The sequence below is a fragment of the Homarus americanus genome, unplaced genomic scaffold, assembly GCF_018991925.1.
Source record: "Homarus americanus isolate GMGI-L3 unplaced genomic scaffold, GMGI_Hamer_2.0 scaffold43550, whole genome shotgun sequence".
NCBI lineage: Eukaryota > Metazoa > Arthropoda > Malacostraca > Decapoda > Nephropidae > Homarus > Homarus americanus.
In genome coordinates this window covers 369,419-394,568 of record NW_024757148.1, presented here as the reverse complement: position 1 = coordinate 394,568, position 25,150 = coordinate 369,419, and the positions used below count along the sequence as shown (strand labels likewise).

General features: G+C 38.3%; 1 protein-coding gene across 1 annotated transcript; it reads left to right on the top strand.

Moving 5' to 3' along the window:
• Positions 1 to 1,481: 1,481 nt before the first annotated feature.
• LOC121857393 (probable ATP-dependent RNA helicase DDX47) lies at positions 1,482 to 17,554 on the top strand. Its single transcript, XM_042353424.1, has 10 exons — positions 1,482 to 1,574; positions 3,625 to 3,718; positions 4,561 to 4,725; positions 6,700 to 6,866; positions 7,257 to 7,376; positions 8,851 to 8,967; positions 10,740 to 10,963; positions 11,378 to 11,510; positions 14,104 to 14,232; positions 16,729 to 17,554. The coding sequence occupies exons 1-10, from the start codon at positions 1,536 to 1,538 to the stop codon at positions 16,855 to 16,857; spliced, it is 1,317 nt and encodes a 438-aa protein (XP_042209358.1). The 5' UTR covers positions 1,482 to 1,535; the 3' UTR covers positions 16,858 to 17,554.
• Positions 17,555 to 25,150: the final 7,596 nt, after the last annotated feature.

Here is a 25,150-nt window from a genome sequence, read left to right as displayed (position 1 = left end):
TATCATTTTTTTTGCTAATAATCTGTAACGTAAAATTTATTTTGCAAATTTTGACTAAAAGTTTCATTATAAGGTAAATTTTCTTTAATATAACTGTCCTGAATTAACTACATGATAATTAGTCTAAACATAATTATTATTATTATTATTATTATCATTATTATTATTATTATTATTATTATTATTGTTATTATTATTATTATTATTATTATTATTATTATTATTATTATTATTATTATTATTATTATAATTATTACTATTACTATTATTATTATTATTATTATTATCACTAACCGAACCTCTAGAATTTTATCTTTGCATTCAATATTTCAGACACTTCTAGGACACTTTTCTTATATGAGGTTCCCTCGCAAATGACCTATATTTATTATTATTGTTATTGTTATTGTTTAATTAAAGAGATAATCGGTTGGTCTCTCTAATAGTACGGTAACGGCTTTAAACTCATTCAAAGTCATTTAATTTCCGCTTTTAATCCCATTCAAATTTATTTAAGTCCTGCATTTAAACTCATTCATGGAACAATTTTACCTCCGTTTTCTTTGTCTTTATAAAAGAAAATGAAATATTTGGACGGGGTGACTTTTGTACTTTTTATTATGGTTGTAAGATACAGCAATTATTTTACGTTTGTGTTTTTTTTTATCCTCTTCGCCACTGATCGGCCTGTTAGCCGCTTGGTATGTCAGTCTCATCTCTGATAGGCACTGTTGGCTCAGTGTTCATGTACTGCCCTCTTTTACGCACTGGTGGCAAGCATGGACAAGATAAGACCTGACATATCGATTTATTCAAGACAGGTATATACTGTACATCCATATACAACTATAATCACGTATAATAATCGAGTTACTTTCGAGTACTGTGTGATTAGCAATATCACTTTTCAGTGTTATCACCAAATAACTAATCACTAGAATTACCTTTAAGCATTAAAAAACTAACAACGATAATTAATTTGATATAATTAATCGATAGTCTAGGGATGACTAATGCTAGCCAATTGTGTTTCACGCTGGTAAGTTGCTCAGAACATCAGCAGCGAACTTTCAATGATAAAATAAATGCTGCAGGTGATGATGATAATGATGGATGAGTTGGAGAGAAATGAGCCGTTTCCTCTGAAGATGGAAGACGGTGTAGGGGGACGACCACTCTCCTTCACAAGTGGAGGCTGGAAGTGTCATGATCAGTAGGGCTTCTTGAATATTAGGAAACAAATCACACTTCTTCAAAAGATCCATCTGTCAAAGTTGCACCAGAATCAGATGCGGTTTTCTATTCTTCTGGGAATGCAAACGCTGTGTCCACTTACGCTAACCTTGTTACGCCCTTAAAGACCTTCGTTGTTGAAGGGTAGTAATAACATTATAACAACGACAAGTGTGTAATGTTCATATTTGTTATTATATGTTATTATTATTATTATTATCATTATCATCCCCCTGTGTGGTGTTGTGGTAAGCGCTGACCAAGATGGCGGCCACCACAACACAGGGTGGAGCACAACAACCATGGCGGAGGAGGACGTCAGTGTTACCTTTAAAGACCTGGTTAGTGTTATCTTTTGCCTCTTTTATCATATTCAAGACTACAGTCACGTGTTTTGACTAGGTTCATAAGGTTTAAACCAATAAAGTTAGAAATAAGACGCTGAGTAACAAGTTAGGGGAAGATATAATGGACTGGAACAGTTATTTACCTTAAGTAACTCAAATTAGGTACCATGTGGATAATGAGACTGTACTAAAGTAATTAGCTCCTCTTTTAAGTAGAGAAGTTTTCTTTTCTTATGTGTTTGGTGTTCATGGGGTGCACCTTCAACTCGGCCCACCTTGCACACCTCTAACAGCTGACTCGAGGTTCAGGAATGAATTTTAGATATATTTTATGTCTATTTTGGTTCACTGAAATACGAAGAGTGTGAATGAGTGAATACCGAGGGTTCAATCTGTATGATGGACGAATTTTTTTAGTTTATGTAAGTAGAACTTGATCAATGAACCATGATTCACATTTTAACTTGTGCTTCTCCAGGTGATTAAGAATAGGGTTTGAAATTATTGCTTCCAGTAATTCGCCTACAATTGATGTTAAACTGATTGAACAATAGTTAGAGGATAGTGATCTATCTCCATTCTTGAAAATTGATATCACATTTGCTATCCTCCAGGATTCTGGTACTACACCTGTTTTTAAGGACATGTTAAACAAATTTGCTAAGGGCATACTAAGCTCTTCCTTACATTCCTTTAATACTCTGGTAAATATCTCATTGGGACCAGGTGACTTATTAGGCTTTAGTTTGTCTATTTGCTTACTAACATCATTACTAGTCACTATTATCTCGCTTAATCTATTTTCTTCACTATATCTGTATATAGTCGGTGCCTCGGGTATCATGTTTAAATTATCAGTGGTGAAAACTGTTGAAAAATACCTGTTCAGATTATTGCTCATTTCTCCGTCGTTGTCAGTTAGCTCGCCGGTGTCTGACTGTATTGGTTCAATCTTTTCTTGTGTTTAGTTTGATACATTTGAAAGAATCCTTTGGGGTTTAACTTTGCCTCTCTTGCTACCTTCAGTTCATTATCCCTCTCTGCTTTTCCTATCTCGGTCTTAACCCTACTGGCCAATACCTTATAATAATCTCTGAGGTAAACTTCACAATTTATTCACCAACCTATAGCCTTCTTTTGGCCAATAATATTCTTTAAATAATTATGTATCCATTTGGGGTCATTGTTATTCGATCCGAGTTTTCTGTATGGTATGTTCTGCCTTTGTGCATTAAGTAACTCATTATTTAAATTGTTGTGGAACTCTTCAACCTCAGATCAGGTCATCCTCATCCGTCATATATTGTGAGGATATTGTTGTCAGGTCTCCAGGTAAAGTGATCTTAATTGTGAACTCAATAGAAAATTATATATATAAAAGAAAAAGATCACCTCTGCCACATGCTGTATGTACTTTAATATATTAATAAGATAGAATGAAAAGGTAAATAATAACAAATAAATCCCCTCCCCCCCCACCTATAATGTATGCTGCTTTTTGTCATTGTACTTTTATTATTCTTGGTAATGGGCTGAGTTGGACTGTAACCGTTCATGGTGTTGGATTTGTCAATATGAGAGGCTGTATTGATACAGGTCCAAGTGGTTCCTCCACTCTTGAGCGAGACATGACTCGAATGCATTGATTGATGTACTCCTGACATTGTCTGAAGAGAGATTACTTCAAGCTTTTGTGACTCTTGATGCAAATAAGATGGCTCTTGGTCTGGTGGTGTGCTGTACTTGATATTATAGCATCAAACAAAGCCAATGGAACTATGGCAAGAGCAGAAATTAAGGTTAAGATTCGTTTTAGGTCGACATGGAACTTTATACAGGGTATTCCTATTTGTATAGGGAGAAAGATAAAAAAAAGGTAAAATTATCATTTTGTTCATCCACCGATTTGGAAGTTAAAATAAACCAGCGGAAAACATAATTTCAACCCAACCCAACCTAACCTAACCTAAAATTCGCTGGATAACTGTAACGATAATAATACCAAAAATATTTACTTTATTCTATCTTCTTTCCAATATTGCAGGGTTTGATTGATGAGCTGTGTGAAGCTTGTACTCGAATGGGATGGAAAGTCCCAACAGCCATCCAGAAAGAAGCTATTCCTCTGGCATTAAAAGGTACAGTAGTTATGTATCATTAGTATATTCAAGCTTATACAGTACAGTAGTATACCATCTTGGTTTACATTGCCAAAAAGAAAATAACAATTTCAGGTATTGTACAGTATTGTAAAAATTATGATAAATTTACATATTGATTATGCACCTAAGACTGAAATATTCTGGTCAGTTCCAGTCTGCCTTTACAGGCACACAATATGGTAAACAGTATTATATTCATTATTGTACACAAGTTTAATTAAAATCAAGCCAGTCTTTAATATCTACCCTGTACTGTATATGATTATAAACTAACTAAAATATCGAATCAGTTCTTTTTCTGATTTAAATTGATTTAAATCATTGTAACCTTGGTTCTGTTGTGAATACCACCTTCACTCCTTCAGTTACTTAATGGAGGCATCTTGCCATGGAAAAAATGGTAGGTTATTTTGTTTGTGCAACTGTGTAAGTACAGTTGTAGAACTAATGTAAAACAGTATGTGAGTGATTTTGTGGGTGACTGAGAGAGTACGTGATGATGTAAACACTGTGTGGGGGATTGGGGTGGCTGAGGGTGAATATTGTACTTCTGGTACCCACACTCCCATGATGCACCATGTTCCTCTCAGTGTTCAGCTAGGGACATGCTCTGAATTTGCTTGAGCTGAAGTATACAGACCTTGGCTGTTCAACCCATGCAATTGTGAACCACCCTGTGCTGTGCATATTGTTTAAGTTAATAACCATGCCTTTCTAAATTTGTGCTTAATAAACCCATTCAGAGTGAGGGAAAGGCTTGTAATGGTGGAGTGCTAATTCAAGAGATTGTAAATAAATTGAATAAATTTTTCCCTCAGATAAAGATGTCATAGGCCTGGCTGAAACTGGATCAGGGAAGACAGGGGCATTTGGACTTCCAGTACTCCAGGCCCTTATATCTCAACCACAGCGACTGTTTTCACTTGTTTTGACACCAACAAGAGAATTGGCATTCCAAATTAAAGAGCAGTTTGAGGCACTAGGTAAGTTATTGCTCGGTTGATCACTTTTTATACAGTAAAATGTGATGTCTTGCAGATGTGTCTGACTGTCTGTAGACATACATTTAGTAAGTGTAATAAGTCTTCTTTACTACTGTTTTGCATATACCTCTAATGAAATTTGGAATGTTATCAGGGTAAAATCTCAAATGGAATTACATTTGGCTGGTCAGTTACCTTGTTTGATTTTTCTGGAGTGATTCGAAGATTACATTCAGACAATGAAACAATCTGTTTATGAATGGTCACTAAATTAATGGTCTGGCATATTACAGCTTTGCAATGTTCTGGATTTTCACCTTATCTCATTTTATTAGAGTTGTTAAACTATCCTAGAATTGTACTTTTATAACTCATGTAATGAATCAGGTAATTTATGTAATACAGTAGTTCATCAAATTAATTGGTTGACAGTTTAGACACCCCTGGTTACCCAAGACCACTAACTCCTTGTGTAGGGGGTTACCTCTGTGCTGTATAAATTTGTCTGGTGTTATCCAGGTGATATATTAATAGTGATGTCCCTGTAGTGAAGGGGTTAACTTGTGTGGGAACTATATTCCAGAAATCCAGTTATAGTACTGCCGCAATTACAATTTAACTGCAACCCTTAGTTTCAGTATTAGGTACTACTGACTCTCTTTCTGTATCTGTGGCACAGTAGGGGCTACTGATTCTGCTTGATAATAGTGGAGGTTTAGCAATGGTTTACCCCTTGAGTCTGATGACTTACCATGAATATAATGAAATAACCCATTGAATACTATAACTTAACCCTTTGAATATAACAACCTCTTGAATAAAATGATTTAACCTCTTAAATATAATGACTTAACCCTTTTAATAACTCCTTGAATGCTCTATTTTAAGACCATTACTCTTTATTATATACATTAATGACATAGATATAGGCATAGACAGCAACCAAAGGAAATTTGTTGATGACACTAAAATAGAGAGTGTAATTAAATCTGACGAGGATTCCGTAAAATTACAGGAGGACCTAAACAAACTTTCCTTGAACACACTGGGAAGCTTCAAATACAGGTTGAACAGGTGTATGAGCAATATGGGTTGGGTCTAAGTGGGGCTGTCTAGTATGTGCCAATAGACCTGTTGCAGTTTCCTCCATTCTTATGTTCTTAAACCTATGATATACAAAAAATAAAATTACATGCAGAAATTCTTGAAAGTGCAAGAATTTGGAAATAATGTACTGAACTGTATTTGGTATGAATTTTTATGAATAAAATCTTCAATAAGGAAGTACAGTACCAATTTTGTATTTATATGTTCTCATAAAAATATTTATGGCATTGAATTCAGTGATTTGGTAATAATTAATATTCACTATTTTATAGCATTAAACACCTTTCATGACAGTGATTATGTAATGTTTCTTTTGTTTACCTAATTTGGAATTGTAGGAACCATGATGACAGTGTTTAACATTATAATCAGTTATGTTAATTTTGGAAGAAATCATAATCATAGACTTGCAAATGTAAGTACAGTAATTGTAATCAGTTCCATTTGTGGAGGAATCATAACGTGTCTGGTAGATAGACATTCTTAATCTCTCTTATTTTTTGAATGTATAATCCTTTTCCTATACAACACCCAGATTGTACAGTCAGTTGCTTGCATTCATGAAGCAGCTGACTTCTGTGGAGGCCTTTAGAAACAACTTAACACTTTTTTATTTTTTTTTAAAGCCTATAAACATGAAGAAGGTACATTGATGGAGACTTGCTTGGTTTAGGAAGTGTTACAACTTAAGGATATATGAACTCACTTTTTGTGATCTTTTTATTATTTGACTTTGTAGTGTTTCGAGTTCCAGTGAATTCTGTAGAAGAACTGAAGCTTTTGATAAAGAAAAGTCCAGTTATTATTATTAAATTTTATTGTAATTACAGTATATGTACACGTACATTTGTTTCTTTTATTGGACAGGTAAGGCAGTAGGTGTAACATGCATGGTAATTGTTGGAGGAATGGACATGACCCAGCAGGCAGTGGAGCTAGGAAAACGACCTCACATAATTGTTGCTACACCTGGACGTCTTTTGGATCACCTGGAAAAGACAAAGGGATTTAACCTCAAGGCATTGAAATATTTGGTAAGGGAATGTCAGCATAGTAACAATACAAAATAATACTATTGGCAGGGAGTGAACACACTGGTCATCTACAAGTTGTTGATAATTTTTATAGTGGTTGGGATTGGGCTGGTCTTAAAGCGATCAGTATGTAGTCGTATGGGCTGAAAGCAGTTGTACAGTAGTGTCAAACAGCATATCATGGATGAGAGATCTCAATTGGGAGCAGGAGACAGTGACGACGATAATACACAAGTTTCTCCTCAAACTTGCAGATGACGTCATAGTGGTGATCAAAAAGAGCGGAGAGGATCAGTGTGTTGACCACTTCTTCGTATGTGGAGTAGGAGGAGGAGAGACATTATATATGTTTGTATCTGTGCTATAAAATAAACCACATTATTTATACAGATCATGGATGAGGCTGACCGTATCCTAAACATGGATTTTGAAGAGGAAGTTGACAAGATATTGAAAGTACTACCTCGTGAGAGAAGAACAATGCTCTTCTCTGCTACCATGACCAGCAAAGTGAGTACTTGAGGTTCATAGTTGTGGTAACTTCTCAGACAATGAGACATATTTTGTCAGTGTTCAATATAAGCAGTCCCCGGGTTACGAACGAGTTCCGTTCCTGGGGACGTTCTTAAGTAAAAAATGTACGTAAATCACAGGACATACCCTTTGTGCATACTGTACTTACAGAACAATGTTTAAAATCCCACTATATCATAGCCTAAGTCCTTATATACATAAAAAAATCACATAATTTAAGGTAAATGAAAGTAAAAAGTAAGTCATCAGATAAATAAAATACTGTAAATTTAAAGTCGTACATACGTAACCCGGGGACCTTCTGTATGGAGAATCTAGTAATGTACAGGGGGAGCCTCCACACTCCAAGATATTTTTACCTGTGGGAGAAGGCTTTTATCATTTGCTAAAAATTTATATGTGCTGATAGCAGATAGTATTGAAGAGGCAGTGGAGAAATTTAAGAAATGAAATGCTGGAATAGAGGCAAAGGGCATGAGAGTGATTGTGGCAAAACACAAGTACTGATTAGTGGTGTGGGTGATGATGGAAAGTAGAAAAATGCCATGTGTTTTGTGCAAGAAAAGTGTTGGCAGCAACTCAGTACCGTGTAATAAGTGTGGAATGTATATGGCAAATTGAGGAATTGAGGGATGATGATGACTTTAAGTGTTCTGTATGTACAGGTAACCATGTGCCTACAGCAGGGCTGGAGAAACTCAACATTGGGGATATGTCCCTGGACTGTGTCAATGAGTTCTGTCACCTGGGTGACATGATCAGTGCTGGTGGGGGTGCTGAAGTCTACACATTTACAAGAGTCAGAAGTGGCGAGAGGAAGTAAAGGGAACTGATGCCTTTATTGATGGCAAAAGAACCTTCCCTTCATGTGAAAGGAAGAATGTTTGCAGCTGGTGTGAGAAGTGTGATATTGTATGGCAGTGAAACTTGGGCAGTTAAAGAGGACGAGATAAGTAGATATGAGTGAGCTTAAATGAGAATGGTGAGGTGGATATGTGATGTAACACTGACAGACAGGAGGCCCTCTTTAGAGCAAAGAGGGTAGCTGGGTATTGAGAGTATAGGAAAACTACTACATAAAGGCAAGGCTTAGATGGTTTGGGAATGTAGAGAGAGAGAATGGTTAGACCAATTGGGACAAGAAGTGCATGAGCTTAAATGTGGAGGGGAGGAGAGCCAGGGGTAGGCCAAGAATGACTTGCGGTGAGGTTTTATAAAATGACATTAGAATTAGGAACCTGACAAAAGAGACTGCTAGAGACTGTACAGTAAGGATAGCTGCCACCAGGTTAGCATGTACAATCCATGTCGACATGAAAAATGGTTGTAAAACAATGATGTGATTTTCACCTTTGCTGCATGAGTTAGGTGTGAAAGTGGAGATCCGACTGTAATTTCTGAGACAGTACTTTATCTTCATTCATGTCTATTTTTTTTTTTTTTTAACTAGGTGAACAAACTACAGCGAGCACATCTAAAAGATCCCGTTAAAGTGGAGGTGTCATCCAAATACCAGACAGTGATCAAACTGCAGCAGCACATGCTCTTCATTCCATGTAAACATAAAGTAAGTTGTGTAGTCTTTACAGTATGCTTCCTGTTGTCATATGCATCATCAGGTGTCTTTTTGTTTGTTTTCATCTCCAGGGAATAAGTCTTTGTTGTAAGCAAGGATTAAATTTGTTACTGGTAGTACAGGAAAGCCTCCGTTAATGACGGTTCTACTGACGACGATTCACATTTAAGACCCTGGTTAATTTAGGACCCAATTCAATTTACACCATTAATTCTTTCATATTTACTACGAAAATATAATAAAAAATAAAATAAAATTACATTTTCATATAAATAATAACTAAATCCCGATATGTATTGTACAAATAAAATAAACACGCATTGCTCATGGAGGCTGCTGGGCATGTTGTTTTCACTCATTTGAACAGGGAAAGGAGAAAAACTTTCTCAGGTTTCTTACTGCATTTTTACATCCCTATTCAACATGAGCAAGAGATTAAGTGATGGTTGTACTCACTTTTTTTTCTTTAACATCAGTTGTTACTTCTACTGTCCATTAAATAACATTAATTGGAATATACATATTTTTTTTTACATTAATTTTACTACAACAACAACCAGGGCCTTGTTTTCTTCAGTTTCAGATGGATAACACATTATGGGTGTAAACACTGGCAACAACAATGGTATCCCATCTCTTGTGTGATATTATTATTTATTTATATTGTATAAGGTGCATTCATAAACATTATTTAAAGAATATAATTAGTTTTTCATTAATTTTATTGTTTTGTATACTTCCATATATAAATTTTATATACTGATAACCAAATACGAAAAAAGAAAACAAAATTCTCAAGCACTTTTATGAACAGTAATTCACCTCTTCAGGGGTAGTGTGTGAATGTGAGATATCAGCTTCAGTTCACTTGTGCAAGTAATTGGGGGAAAGAGTTATTCAAACACCCTTTGTTATTCATTTTAGTTTCTAAATTTTTTTTCAAATTTGCATTTGAATCTGCAGGAGCAGCTGTATAGATGAACTTTGTAATTAGACTAGTAATTTACTTCCAGCAGGGAATTTACTCAATGAGTGAGGCTCATCATACTGTATGTATACTGGTACAGCCCTGAACTGTACTTAGTTGTTAGAGTTTTGCATTTATTGGAAATTAAATAGTTGCATTGCAGTCTGAGGGTAATTACATCTCTCCAAAACATATCTGGATCCATCTATTCCAAAATAGAAATAATCTCCAAATTATATGGACATTGCCATTCGAAGGATAAGGGCTTGAAACAGTATCTCACATCCACCCAGTCATAAAAAGTGGGACTGGTCTTGTTTGAAATTATGTTTTCATTTTTAAAATTACTGAAGTTTTATTTTTTGTCTGATTTTACAAGATAAAGTTCAGATGGCCGTCATTTGTATTACGGTGTACACAGGGTTTTTTCATTAAACATCAGGATGTGTTCCAGAAAAATGCAACTTATAGTGAAACATTTTATAATGAGGAATTTTCCTCACTACAATATTATTTAATAAATGCTGAAGACAGATGTTGTGGTAAAATCCCATTAAGAGTTCTTTTCCACCCACCTTAGTTGTTCATTTATATAACTTGCCCATCTCTCTCTTGATCTTCCTTTGACTCATACCTTAACCGTACTGATGAAGGATTCCCTATCAGTCTCATGTGTCATGCACTTCATATTCTACCTATTTCTTCTTGTGTACAATCAGTAGATTTTTGTATTAGTCCATTCACAATTTGTATACTGTTGCTTACGTAGATATTAATGATGTTTATATCTTTTCAGCACATCTACCTGACTTACATCTTGAATGAGATTGGAAACCAGTCTGTTATTGTCTTCTGTTCCACACAGCTATCTACCTTAAAAACTGCACTTATGCTGAGAAACCTTGGATTTACAGCTATCCCTCTTTATGGTAAAATGTCACAGAACAAGCGCTTGGGATCACTAAATAAGTTCAAAGCCAAAGAAAGATCTATTCTTCTAGCAACAGATGTGGCCTCAAGGTAAATTACTAAAAAGTCATATTTATATCACAATGTGTCCAGAAAACATGAATCTTTGGAAGGTGGATGAAGATACTAGGTAGAGTTTATTTGTCGGTCCCCTGAACTTCAACTCCAACCAACCCAAGCATAGTATCCTATTCTAATCCATACCCCAACTCTTCTCATTTGGGGGCACAAGAAAATGGTACAGCTTATAATCGTGCAATTATGGTAATAGTTTAAATGTGATAAATGTATGATAAACAAAGAATATGATAAAATAGGTTTGTTTCCCTTGTGTTAAATGCCATGCCAGCTAATTCATGTCACTTTGACCACACAAAAAGAGCACTTAAGGATTATAGCCAAAGAAAAAGAAGACACTAATGGCAGTCAAATGCATCATTGTATAATTTGGCTTTTTCTCTACAGAGGTCTGGACATTCCTTGTGTGGACTACGTGATTAATTTTGATGTCCCACTGCAGAGCAAGGATTACATTCATCGAGTTGGTAGAACTGCTCGTGCTGGCAAGTCAGGTGTTGCTATCACTTTTGTGTCACAGGTATGTTCCCACTAGTTTACAGTTTATTTTGAATACAATGCAATACACAAGGAAATCCACAAGATGTGTTTGTAAAATTGCCTCCCTATATAAGTTGGTTAATGATATATATTTTGGCCACTAACCCCCAATATATAGTACACAGTGCCTTGCTGGGTTCATACAGTTGATAAGATCTCCTTACTACACTGTAAATAAGGTTGAAATTCCTTTGAAAATAAAGTAGAACATTGATTTGTGGCAGACAGGAGAGTATGGGTTTGGTTTTCCCTTCGTCAGGTGCTCTCATCCCGTCAGTGAGTGAGTGAGAGTAGCAGCCAGCCTGCAGCCTTCTCCCCCGTCTCAGTCAATGAAAGGGAGCAACTGCTATCTATGTCACGGCCCCTCCAGCCAATGAGCGCGGAATCCCTCTCTCCCTCGGTTCTCTTTTGTTGTGGCGGGATCTACACTGATATCGATTAAAGTAAAAAAAGCCATAAGTTGGTGGGAGTTTAGTTGCTTCAGGTCAACATTGCAACATGATGTTCTACCTGCCATCTGCAAGTACAGTTCTTTACCTTTAAAATGCATAAAAAATGAATGCTGTATCTCCAAAAAACAACAAAGTTATGCATGTTTGAAGTTGGAAAAACTTTAAATGCGGTTTTCTCGGCTTTCAAATTTTGGCGCAAGTAACCCATACGATGCGGGGGCACCTCAATTAATGCTGTACTGTATAATAGGTGAATAATTAAACTTTTAGGAACAAATTTCAGTAAGTAGCCACTCCAATAACAGAATGTTAGCGATCAAATAACAAAATATTACAGGTTATACCTACTAATTCTGCAATAAGTATTGTCAGAGATGAATTATTCTCATAATTAGGTGACTTTATTTGAGTGAATTATTCCACATATTAATCATGAGTCATATAGGTGGATCAGGAGTGTGAATTTTAGTTTTTTGGCGGATTTCCGGCTATTTTGGAACGTTCAGGTAGACCCATGTGAATCGCACAAATCCGAGGAGAAAAATATGGAGGGGGGGGGGGTTCAAGGTCTTTGCCGATGTTCATCACTAGGCTTTGGGTGGGTTGCAAAAAGGTCTTCAATTTCTTGATTAATATCATTTATATCATCTTTAGATTTCCCAATAGTACAATGTATACATATTATTGAAAACCTCTAATTTTGTTATTCTTTCATAATAAATACCAAATTACTGTACCTGGAATTATTCAAATTTACACCTGGAAAGGCTAGTGAATTTTGTTTTGTCTGGCCAGTAGACACCCTGGTGTTGATTCATGAATTTCATTTTGTTTGTCTGTATTCAATAACCAGTTTATCACAACCCTACAGGATGGTCTATGTGATCTTTGTATGTATCACCATACATCTCATACTACTCACAGCGTTCCATTCTCGAACTGTCACATTAATGCTATTATCAACAACTCCCAGGACCCCTTCCCCTGCATAGTTTCTTTGGAGTGGGCATCCTTCATTGCACAATATTTCTAAATAATTTTTGTTAATGTATTATTTATACCAGTGCTGTAAACCAAGCCACTGTTAGTGCCATAAACCAATCCACTGTTTGTGCCATAAACCAATCCACTGTTAGTGCCATAAACCAATCCACTGTTCAATGTTGTAAACCAATCCATCATCCCCATTCCACACAGGAGGAATACAAGATATAAGAGACTGAGTCTAACCTCCATTTAGAAGATATTACTCTCTTCCCCAGATAAGGCTTATGCTCCCATGCAAAAGCTCCCATTGTGACATAAACCCTCATTTTTCATTCACAACCTCTTCTTCCTCTATTTTATATAAATGTACACATAAAAAATTAGGTTCACATTGTTCCCAGAAGTGTGACCAAGTTAAAAAAAGAAGAAAGATTGAAAACCACTGCAATCTATCTGTAGACCCAATTAGCCTCAATGCTGAACCATGTACTGTACATACTCTCTAAGTAAGACTGTACAAAAAAAGCACAACAAATTCAGGGTTAACTGTATTCCTTATCATCATGTTTTACCATAACTGGTATGCCATATTCTTCCACAGTCTTCTGCTTCCCATTTACAAACTCATATATTTCAAGAACTCATGTATTTCAGTAACTCGTGTATTTCAGTAACGGTTTTTCCATTTTAGTAAACATTGGCTAGAGCGATCTAGACCCAAATTGCCCCCTTAGAAATGCATCTGCTATCCCATGAGGCTCTTGGGAGGAACCTAGGTCGTTGATAGAGCCGGTTCACTGTTTGTGTGTTTCTACTTACGGGAGGGGGCTCTCAGTGTGAGATACAGCTGAGTAGGAGGGGTTGCACCAGCACGGAAGCTCTTAGCAATGCAATTTGCGTCGAAAGACCATGAGAGGGTTAACCTGATCCTAATATTCTCTACTACACTGCCATGCCTGTTGCTTGTATTCTCTGTCACTCTTGATTTTACTCCCCTTCACTAAATCCCAACTAATTGCCATACCTGTTGCAACGTACAGTGTTCACTGTTGGACTCATGCAATTTGGTTTTGAATTTGACATAAAACATTTATTATTGTTTTTATTTAAATTACCAGTATTTTTTCCCAACAGTATGAAGTGGAAGTGTACCAGAGAATAGAACAGCTCTTGGACACCAAATTAGATGTGTATCCTACCGTAAAGGAAGAAGCTATGATTCTTGAGGAAAGAATAGCAGAAGCAGAGAGATTTGCCAAGCTGGTAAGTAATTTTCTTAAATTTGTAAACTCCTCTTTTTTTTTTTAATATATATATATCCCAGTACACAGGAAGGAAAGTTATTTGGTTCACTGAGTTGTAGAGGAATCGCATGAAAGCATTTTCTTTACTCCCTCATCCACTGTTAATGGGATGACAGTCCCCAAGCAAGATGTGAAGGCTTAGCCCAAAGACTTAACATAATTCTTTGACTGCCACTATGCACACCTTGGCAGTGGTGCCCTACTAATCCTGTTTAGTCCTGACTTTTCTTGTTGAGGTTTGGGAATAATGAAACCTCACACCCACCAACCCATTCACCCAACCACCCTTGCGTTTCAAACTACAATCACTACTACAGTGACCCCTCGGTTAACGAACTCAATCCATTCCAGAAGGTCGTTTGTTAACCGAAAAGTTCGTTAACCGAAACCATTGTTTCAATGGGTTTTTGGGTAATTGGTTCCAGCTCACCGAAAATTTCCTAAATTCAACAAAAATGGTAGAAAAGTTCACTTACTTTGAGGTGTGTATGTAGAAGGCTCCTGGATGATGATGATGGGATTTAGAATGGAGGTGGAGGAGAAGGAAGAAGAGAAGGCATTGGGGTGGAAGAGAAGTCACCCCATGGCGCCATTTCACCCATAAAATTTTTGCTCTCTTGGTGTAATTCAAGATTATTTTCTTTAAATCAACACTGCACTGCATTATATATTGTCAATATGTAAAATATATTTCAAAATGACCAATAATTTGCTTGGAAACACAGAAAAAAAGCATTTAGTTGAAGAGTCTCAAGCAAGATGTTACCTCTAGTGAAAACAGAGAGAGACTAACGCCTGTTTGCTGTGTTAAGAGGCTGGATGCCACGCATTAAACTAGTCACTTTACCTTCAATTATGTTCAATAATTGTTAAAATGACTAAAAAATTGAATATTAAACTTTTAAAATTATTGAATAGTATAAACTTCTTGATATTTACTAAAATAGTAAGGAATTTAAGCCCTAGAACCGATTAATGTATTGGCGGACTGATACTAAAGCTGGTTGCCCGGTCAGTGCAAGCTAAAACATGTTGAGGTCGGTTCATAAGAAATTCGTTAACCGAATTGAAGATCCTTATGGAAGGCAGTTCGTTAACCGAAATTTCATTAACCGAGGCGTTTGTTAAACGAGGGGTCACTGTATTAATCAAACGACTGTCATTATTGATGCAATATTGTTTATTTGTTATTCATTAATTAGTAAAGATACATTACTGTAATAATCTGTGTTTATTACCTGTACTCGTCACATCAGCATCATCAGGAATGCATCTCCATAAAAATTTTATTATATATTATGGTATAAAGACAGTTTCTTAGAAAATTATTTAATATTAAAATATATACTGTACCCTGTAGTGTCTTTAATGGGGATACTGTACAGTAGTCTAACCAGTTTTTAAATAGACAAAATGAGAGCTAATGGGTATGAGATGACACTGGAGGTGGGGGGGGAATCCAATCCATATTAAGCGAATTTCCGGATTATCAATTTCCAAAGGGGGTTTATTTAATCCAGAAAAAGTTTTAATTAACCGGAAAAAATCCGGTTGGCAATCTGGATTGCCGACTAGCATACATGAATGCCACTCCCAGCCACTTTGTTTACAAGCCAGTCATGCTGCTACAGCCCTCGTGTGCATCTCTTAACTCTTGTGGACTAATTACCATGGCTTTCAAAGGCAAGACAATAATAAAATAAAGTCAAAAGAGAACCAAAAAAGAGTTTACTTTGAAGGACAAGCAAGAATTATATACAGGGTTACACACGAGTTCCGTTCCTATGGTCATTCTTAAGTCGAACCATATACGCGATGTGCATACAATGTTTAAAATCCCACTATATCAGAGCATAAGTCCTTTATATACATCTAATATCACTTAATTTAAGAGAAGAGAAGAAATAGAATGACAAAATACAGTAAATGAAAGTAAAAATTAAGTCCTCAGGTAAAGGTAGTCGGTAGTAGGCAACTATCAAACAGGGAGATACTACTGCTTGGGAAGATATTGGAAATATATTGTGTTGTCTAATGTGCCTGGGTGGATTAATCACCTTTAAAAAATATTAAAATTTAAATTTGAACTTTATGGGGCCTCATTTGTATCGGCGGATGTATTAACCTGGGGACCTCCTGTATATTATACTGCAGGTTAGTGAATCTGGCCTTACATTGGAATATGTAAACTGCAACTTGCCCGCTTGGTTTGAAATATTACTGTACAGTATCATAATTTTTCATTTGCAAATAAGCGGGTTATGCTTTGCAAATATAAAATGCAGATAAGCAGGATTGCGATTATCAAGATTACTAATAGCGGTGTGTTCCTGTATAAGCTTGTTTTGTTTTTTATGCTTACATATATTTAGATTTATATTAATAGTTCAAATTATTTTAAGAATCTGAGTATGTGTGTGTGTGTACTAGCCACTAATACTCTGAATATCTACAGGAGATGGCTCGACTTGATGAGAAGGGTGGGAAAAGGTCCAAGAAGCGGGACTATATGGATGATGACACTGAAGAGAGCATGGGTGTCAGGAATCGAATAAAGAAAAATAAGAAGAAATTTAAGAAATAAATAATAAATGAATGAAAGTTTTTTGCAATACAGGTATAGAGAATTTTTTGTACTGTACTAGTTTATTTGTTAAATTCTTTGTTGAACTTAATCACTTTGGTGAGTTTTTAGAAGGCTTGAGTTCAAATGCCTAAGAATACTTTTCTTTACTGATGTGAATATAATGTAGAGAATATACAAATACCCAGGTGAATTAAAAATTGATTCCCCTAGTTAACAAACACAGTAATGTCACTCAGGTATAGGCACATCCATTCAGTATGAAAAAGCAAGATACATAACTAACTTTTGGCAGGAGCAAAAAGCTGATTGTTTAGTATTTAAAGTGCTGACTTTAGGTCTGGGCAATCAAGTGACAGTGGTATGCCCAGTTTCTATTTATAGATGTGTTGTGTTACTATATAAAAACCGAGTGCAGTAACAATTTGTATAAACACAATAACTCAGTTGTCCTACTATGTTCCCACAGTTTGATAAAACATCACTCAGTTGTGCTGTTGTATTCTGACAGTATAATACCAGTAGATTACACAAAATAACTGCTGGGACTTTAAAGTTCATATTTAGTACATAATGTGCCTTTGTTAAAACTTTACCATTTGATCTTGAATTTGGAAATGCTGTAATATGTACAAGTATACTGTATACCTTTTTATATAGCACTTTGTTTTGAAAGTAATAAATAATGATAACTGTACATAAATTTTTAATATGCATTTCTTGTAGAACAGATAGCCCTGGTTGGTTTTCAAGAAGCATTTCCAGCTATTGACATGAAATTCCTTAAGATAAGTATACCAACTGGCTTGTAACTTTCAACACATGAATCTGTGCTGTGCAGGTCACACTTGTTTATGCCAGCTTCTCAAAAACCAGATCCACATGTACAGTTCATTTTTTTAACTTTTTATAAAAATTTAATATTTATAAAGGGCTCATGTTCACACTTAGGTGGCTGTACATTGTGCTTTTACTCATTCCCAAGCATAATGCATTTGGAGAAAACATCTTGCATGCCAGATTGCACTAAGAGCTTCTTGTGTGAAGCCATTTCTTCTACAGTATTTATGGCCTTGATTTGTCTTTTAGCCACTGATAATGGCTGCCCAAAAGCATTCATTAAGTTCAATAAAAGTCCTTTATGAAGAATACTAAGAAGATAATAACACTAGAGACTTGGTTGGTGATACTAAGAAGTCTTGAAAATGGTGAAACAGCTGCAGCACTTAGCAGGGCATAGCAAGTGAACAAATCAAGCAATTTTGAATTATATATATGCTCTTAAGTCAGTGGTTCTTAATTTTGTTTTCTTTGTAATCCAAAACTAGATTGGTTAGGCATGCTTGTGACTCATAATATAAATTAAACATGCTACTGTAATTAATTTTTTTTCCATTATTTTGTTATACGTACATGTATGTACAGGTTGTACCTCTCTAGTCCGGCAACCTCGGGACCTGACCGGTGCCGGACCATGGAAATTCACCCTTTTCCTGGATAGATAGTGACTTGTGCTTATGCTTGGAAGCACTAGCACCACTTTCTCTGCATCATGGTGTCTTTGAAGACATATTGAAGTGTTAAATGTCGTATAGTAGCTTCTCAAATTTCGCGAGTTTTTAATTCTTAACGTATTTTATTGGAACACACAAAAAAATAAATATATAAAAATTTTGACAGCGGAAACTTGAATTTCGATGGGTTTGAACGGCCCGCCAACGTGCAGACGATGGGCATAATCTTGTAAACAGCGTCATTTCTCTTGTGTACAAAAGATTCATTATTGTTTATTACTGAATGTCTTTTTTATTGAATTAATGTTTATGTGCGCAAAATGAGCAATACAATTCATTAATAATACGTAGAATATTAAAACACACCAGGAAATGACACAGCATTGTTTTCGTTGATTACAAAACCAGTGACTGACTGGTTCTACATATAAAACTGAGGAAAATAAGACCTTGGCTGTAGCTGTAGTAAAATTAATATGGTTGTTTTAAGTAATGTTATTTAATGTTAATAAATGGAAATAAATGGAACAATAGAAGTAGCTAACGATAATGGTAAAGAAAAAAAGAGATCGCGTATGTAAGTGCGCATGCGCACACGTGAAAACATATCGTCATTACTTTACATAAGAATATGAAAGCAACACTTATTTACTGTTCATATATATTTTAATTAATGTTTCTGAATTTCTTTTTATTGAATTAATGTTTGTGTGTGCAAAATTAACAATACAATTTATTAATAATACGTGGAATATTAGAGGAGACGAGACGGCTGCCGGCATTGTTTATGTTAAAGCTTACAAAACCAGTGACTGATTGGTTCTACATATAAAACTGAAGAAAATAAGACCCTGATTTTAGCTGTAGTAAAATTAATGTAGAAAAATTAATATGGTTGTTTGAAGTACTGTACCTGTAATGTTATTTAATGTTCATAAATGGAACAATATAAGTAGCTAACCATTAATGGTAAAAAAAAAGTGAGACTGAGCGTATGTAAGTGCGCACATGTGAAAACATATCGTCATTACTCGACATAAGAATATGAAAGCAACACTTATTTACTGCTCATATATATAATAATAATAATAATAATAATTAACGGTTTATTGAATGAGCTTGGCAGCCAGAAGGCCGAAAATATACAGTTACATATTTGGGGAATGGGTTTCGAATTACAAATAATATACAAGTAACATAAGTGACAGAAATAAGACATATAATAACTAGATGGGGAAAAGCTCAAGTGACAGTGCAAGGAGTAGTGTTTACTGGGAGTGAATACACTGGTTTATTACAAGTCATTGATAATTTTTACAATGGTTGGGACTGGGCAGTTCTTATAGCGATCAGTTCGTGCACGTATGGGCTGGATGCGGTTGTGGTGTCGAACAGCAATTCTCGGACTAGGGATCTTAAGTGGTAGTAGGAGCTGGTGTCGAGGATGGTGTAGAAGCTTCTTACCAAATTTGCAGATGAGGTCGTGGTGATGGTCAGTGAGAGTCGAAAGGGTCAGTGTGTTGAGTGCTTCTTGATATGTGGAGTAGGAAGGGGAGAGAATAATCTTGCATGCCCTCTTTTGCACTTTTTCTAGGTGTTTACGTTGTGTGGCATTTAGGGAGGAAGACCAGGTGGGGGAGGCATAGGTGAGCTTGGGAAGTATGAATGTTGTGTAAACACTGAGGAGCTCAGGTGCAGGAACTCCGAGGGACTTGAGTCGGCGGAGGAGGTGGAGACGGAAACTGGAGGATTTGACAACTTCACTGACGTGTGGTTTCCAATTTAGTTTATTGTCTATGGTGACACCAAGGAGCTTCGTGGGTTAAAGGGTTGAAGGGTTAAATGTTGTACTCTGTATAGACAAGCAGAGAGAGAGAGAGAGAGAGATTAGCCGAACTGCCGGATGTAGGTAAACAAACCTTACGGTAATTTCCCGCGGCTTTTTTTTTTTAAGGGGATTAGCCCACCCAGGCATAAGTCACTGACCCACATAGCCTGAGGCAAAATTTAATACTCCTGTAATAATAATAATCATTCAAATAAGTAAAAAAAAAAAAAAAAAAAGCAAGCTGCCTATCTACCTATTGAACAAACTAAAATCATTCCGGACCACAGGAGTTTCCGGACCACAGAATGCCGGACTAGAGAGGTACAACCTGTATTACTACAGGTACTAATTTTCTCTAATATGAATGTAGTCCTGTATATTTATACTGTCAATACAACTATTAATTTTACTCTAATATCAGTCTGTCTATGGTCAGTCCACAAAAGTCCTTCACAACCCCACCAACACATACAGCCCCCCAACGGGTCCGACTAATTACCCAAATGTAGCCGCAATGAAGTCAAATAATGGTCCTACATGAATAAATCGGAATGCCAATCACTTCTCGACTAGTATTTGGTGTCACGAACTCACAAAAAATTGGTAAACTTAATTTAATCCGAGTTAATAGATCGAGTGCATGTACCTAACCTAACCTAACCTAGACTAGTATTTGGTGTCACGAAGTCACAAAAAATTGGTAAACTTAATTTAATCTGAGTTCATTGATCGAGTGCATGTACCTAACCTAACAACAACTCAGATTAAATTAAGTTTACCAATTTTTTGTGACTTTTATGACACCAAATAATAATTGAGAAGTGATTCACAGCCTGATTTACGCTTGTAGGACCATCATTTGACTTCATTGCGGCTACATTTGGGTAATTACTCGCTCCCTCGGTACATGCACGCGATCTATTAACTCAGATTAAATTACGTTTTCCATTTTTTTTTACTTTGTGACGCCAAATACTAGTCGAGAAGTGATTAGCAGTCCGATTTATTCATGTAGGACCATTATTTAACTTCATTGCGGCTACATTTGGGCAATTAGTCGGACCGCCCCCAACAGTGTCTGCCAGCCCCATACACAGATCACCACACTGATCACTAGGTCCACACACAGACTTATTAGGCCCCAAACAGTCATCCACACACTCCACTGCCCAATGTAGGAGCAGTGTTGCGTTGTTTATTGGATGGCCATACTAGATAAGATATACTGTACAAGTAACTTAACTGATGAGGCTTAAGTAACATGCTGGGCGTCAAATCTTGCTCAAGGTTCTGTCACTTCTCCATTGGCCTTCAAGTACATTAGCTGTCACCTGCAACATGTTTATAGTTGTAATTTATGCAGAATGAAAATTAAACTTGCGACTTCCACCTACCACTAGACCACATGTACTTAAACTGTCCCCCAACTGTTTACTTACATCATTACATCCACATTAGTTTACTCAAATTACTTCTCACCAATACAGTACTGCTACACTCTACTGTAATACACATCTCTACACTGCTTCGTGCTCTATACACAAGGTTTACTACAGCTCTCTTACCAGACCTTCCCTCCCTCATGCCCCCTTAAGTGTCACCCTCGACAGCTTGGTTACACTTGGTTTGAATGACAAACTTCACCACAACCACCTGCCCACCTCGTGTACAATTCCTTCGTATGGGAACACACAACCCTATCCAATCCCATACACCACCACAGTCCACCCCCCCCCCTCCAAAAAAAAAACACACAGTATACAATACCCCACACCCTCTCAAAACAGTAAATGATCCCACAACAAGCTAAACCCACCTACACTCAAAACGTTATATGACACCACCACAACACTACACACCCCCACCCACACAACATTAAACGACACAACAGGAAGCCATACCCACCCACAACCCCCACACAAAAAGTTAAAGCGACCACCAACAAGTCACACCCACCTACACCCTCACAAAACATTAAATGACACCACAGCAGGCTACACCCACCCACAGCAGGCTACACCCACCCACACCTTCAAATTGACCTCAAGGAATACGGTTGTGTTGTCTGTTGTTCTCACATACTTCACTTATGACCTCATACTGCACCACACCAATAACAGAGGGTTTTGTACTGAAGTTAGATCTGTCGTCATTCCTTGATCTGAAAAAGAAAAGATTCACCAGCACATTGTAATACGTCGATTGGCTAAAATTAAATTTCATCTTCAGCTGAAATAAGATCTTCAGGTGAGCCAAACATGTTAACATTTTCCAGAGGTTAATTAGATGGTTACTGTCATATTTACCAATACATTTTAACGGTATCTTTATATCCATCTTAACATTTATTTTAGGAACCCGGTATTTTTTTTTACAAGTTGACAACCAACGAACCACTAGGTTAGGATACATTACGTTGTTAGGTTACGTTAGTTAGTTTTGGTGCTGTTTGGTTGTTGAGCAAAGTGTTTTTCCGATGGTAAAATCCATGGCTGTCCACTTTTAAAAATTTACCAAGAACCCTTAATGGTACTGAATTTAAAATATACTGTATTCTGAAACACCTCGACCTTCTCATTCATCTCGCCCTCCACCGGTTCTCTCGCCCGCTCCCCTACCTTGGCTGGCTCGGCTCCTACTGGCTCGGCCGCCTGCCCGGCTCCCTACCCCAGCTCGCCTCCCCACCCGCCCGCCCCTCCGCTCCCTACCCCAGTTGGCCTTGCCCCTTGGCTCCCCTACCCCCAGTTCGCGTCGCCCCCCCTCGCTCCCTACCCCCAGTTGCCCGCCCAGCTCCCCTACCCCAGTTCGCCTCGCCCCGGCTCCCTACCCCCAGTTCCCCTCGCCCCGCCCGGCTCCCTACCCCCAGCTCGCCTCGCCCCGCCCGGCTCCCCCCCAGCTCGCCTGCGCCCGCCCGGCTCCCTACCCCCAGTTCGCCTCGCCCGCCCGGCTCCCTACCCCAACTCGCCTCGCCGCCCACCTCCCCTACCCCCAGCTCTTCGCCCAGCCCGGCTCCCTACCCCAGCTCGCCTCGCCCGCCCGGCTCCCTACCCCCAGCTCGCCTCGCCCGCCCGGCTCCCTACCCCCAGCTCGCCTCCGCCCCGCCCGGCTCCCTACCCCAGCTCGCCTCGCCCGCCCGGCTCCCTACCCCCAGCTCGCCTCGCCCCGCCCGGCTCCCTCCCCAGCTCGCCTCGCCCGCCCGGCTCCTACCCCCAGCTCGCCTCGCCCCCGCCCGGCTCCCTACCCCCAGCTCGCCTCGCCCGCCCGGCTCCCTACCCCAGCTCGCCTCGCCCCTTGACTCCCACCCCAGCTCGCCTCCTGCCCGCTCCCTACCCCAGATCGCCTCGCCCGCCCGGCTCCCTACCCCAGCTCGCTCCCCCGCCCCGACTCCCTACCCCCAGCTCGCCTCGCCCGCCCGGCTCCCTATCCCCAGCTCGCCTCGCCCGATCTCCCTACCCCCAGCTCACTCGCCCGCTCCCTACCCCAGCTCGCCTCGCCCGCCCGGCTCCCTTACTCCCAGTTCAGCTTCGCCTCGCCCGGCTCCCTACCCCAGCTCGCCTCGCCCGCCCGCCTACTCCCCAGCTCGGCTGCCCGCTCCCTACCCCAGCTCGCCTCCTCCCGGCTCCTTACTCCCAGTTCAGCTCGCCTCGCCGGCTCCCTACCCCAGCTCGCCTCGCCCCGCCCGGCTCCCTACCCCCAGTTCGCCTCGCCTCGCCTGGCTCCCTACCCCAGCTCGCCTCGCCCGGCTCCCTACCCCAGGTTCGCCTCGTCCGCTCAAACCCGTAATAAATTCAGTTTCAACTCCCAGAAATCGTAGTTAAAGAGTAAGCAAAGAACTAGCCAGTAAAAATATCATAATTCAAAAAAATTTATATTTTTGTTAAAGCTAGTCATTGCAGCGCAGTTTTAATACTGAATACAGTGGTGGTGATGAACGTTTGGGAAATGCGTAATTATCGAGTTATGACCCCGGTTCCGCCAAAAGTGGGTTGGGCTTCGAAGCAAGAGGAAAATGTGAAATAAAAATAAATACAGTAATCTAACCCAATCTGATCATTGTACTCACTTACTGGTTAAATATTGTGTAAATACTGACGTACGGTTTACGCTCGTTACGCGCTCCCGGGTTATAGTTTAGGCTCGTTTGTCATGACTCATTTGGCGGTATATTTGCCGAAAACATCAAGAAATTAGTGTTTCGACGTTAGAAAACATATATAATACTAAACCATATTAATGTATTTGTTTAAGCTCAAAGTAGGTACCATAGGCCTTACAGCCCAGTGAAACTTGGGGATACGACCCTAGGAGGCAAGTGAACTGCAACAACCGGCTGGAAGTTTTTTTACTTAAATCAGCATTTATTACGCCATAATTAAGTTTATTAAACACTACCCAAAGAATAACCATTTTCTCTTGGCCATTTTGACTGTAGACAGTCGGAAAACATTACAAGTAGATAATGGACTCTAGAGGTGTAGGGGCAGCTCGAGCTTACCTGCCTGTCAACTGCACCCAGTGAGTGGTGATGGTCCGTGAAGAATGGGGCGAAAATGAGTTAGTCGAGACTTTATATATGAAGGTTGAGAGTGACGTCACGAAGCTTCATTGAATCATTTTGATGCTTCATTGAAGCATTGAAGCTTCGAACATGAATACGTTAAAATACCTACAAACGTCAAATTTATGGCCAAATTTAACTTTTGATTAACTTTAGGGTATAATACAGCGAAAATAGTGTCCCAAAACATAAAAACTAAAACAGAAAAAATAAAAAGAAAGAGAGAAATGCTGGGACTCGAACTCGGCCTCAATGAGTGGCAGGTAAAACACTTATCCACTGGACTTTTCGGGAAGTAGATTATCGACTTTTCTGGGAAGTAGATTATCGACTTTGGGGAAATATTACCTAATTTTGCAAAGTAGATTATCATAGAAAACAGGAAATTTGTAT

Coding starts and splice junctions, on each gene's coding strand:
- LOC121857393 (XM_042353424.1), top strand. CDS start 1,536: ATGGCGGAGGAGGACGTCAGTGTTACCTTTAAAGACCTG. Junction 1,575..3,624: donor GTGTTACCTTTAAAGACCTG/GTTAGTGTTATC, acceptor CCAATATTGCAG/GGTTTGATTGATGAGCTGTG. Junction 4,726..6,699: donor AGAGCAGTTTGAGGCACTAG/GTAAGTTATTGC, acceptor TTTATTGGACAG/GTAAGGCAGTAGGTGTAACA.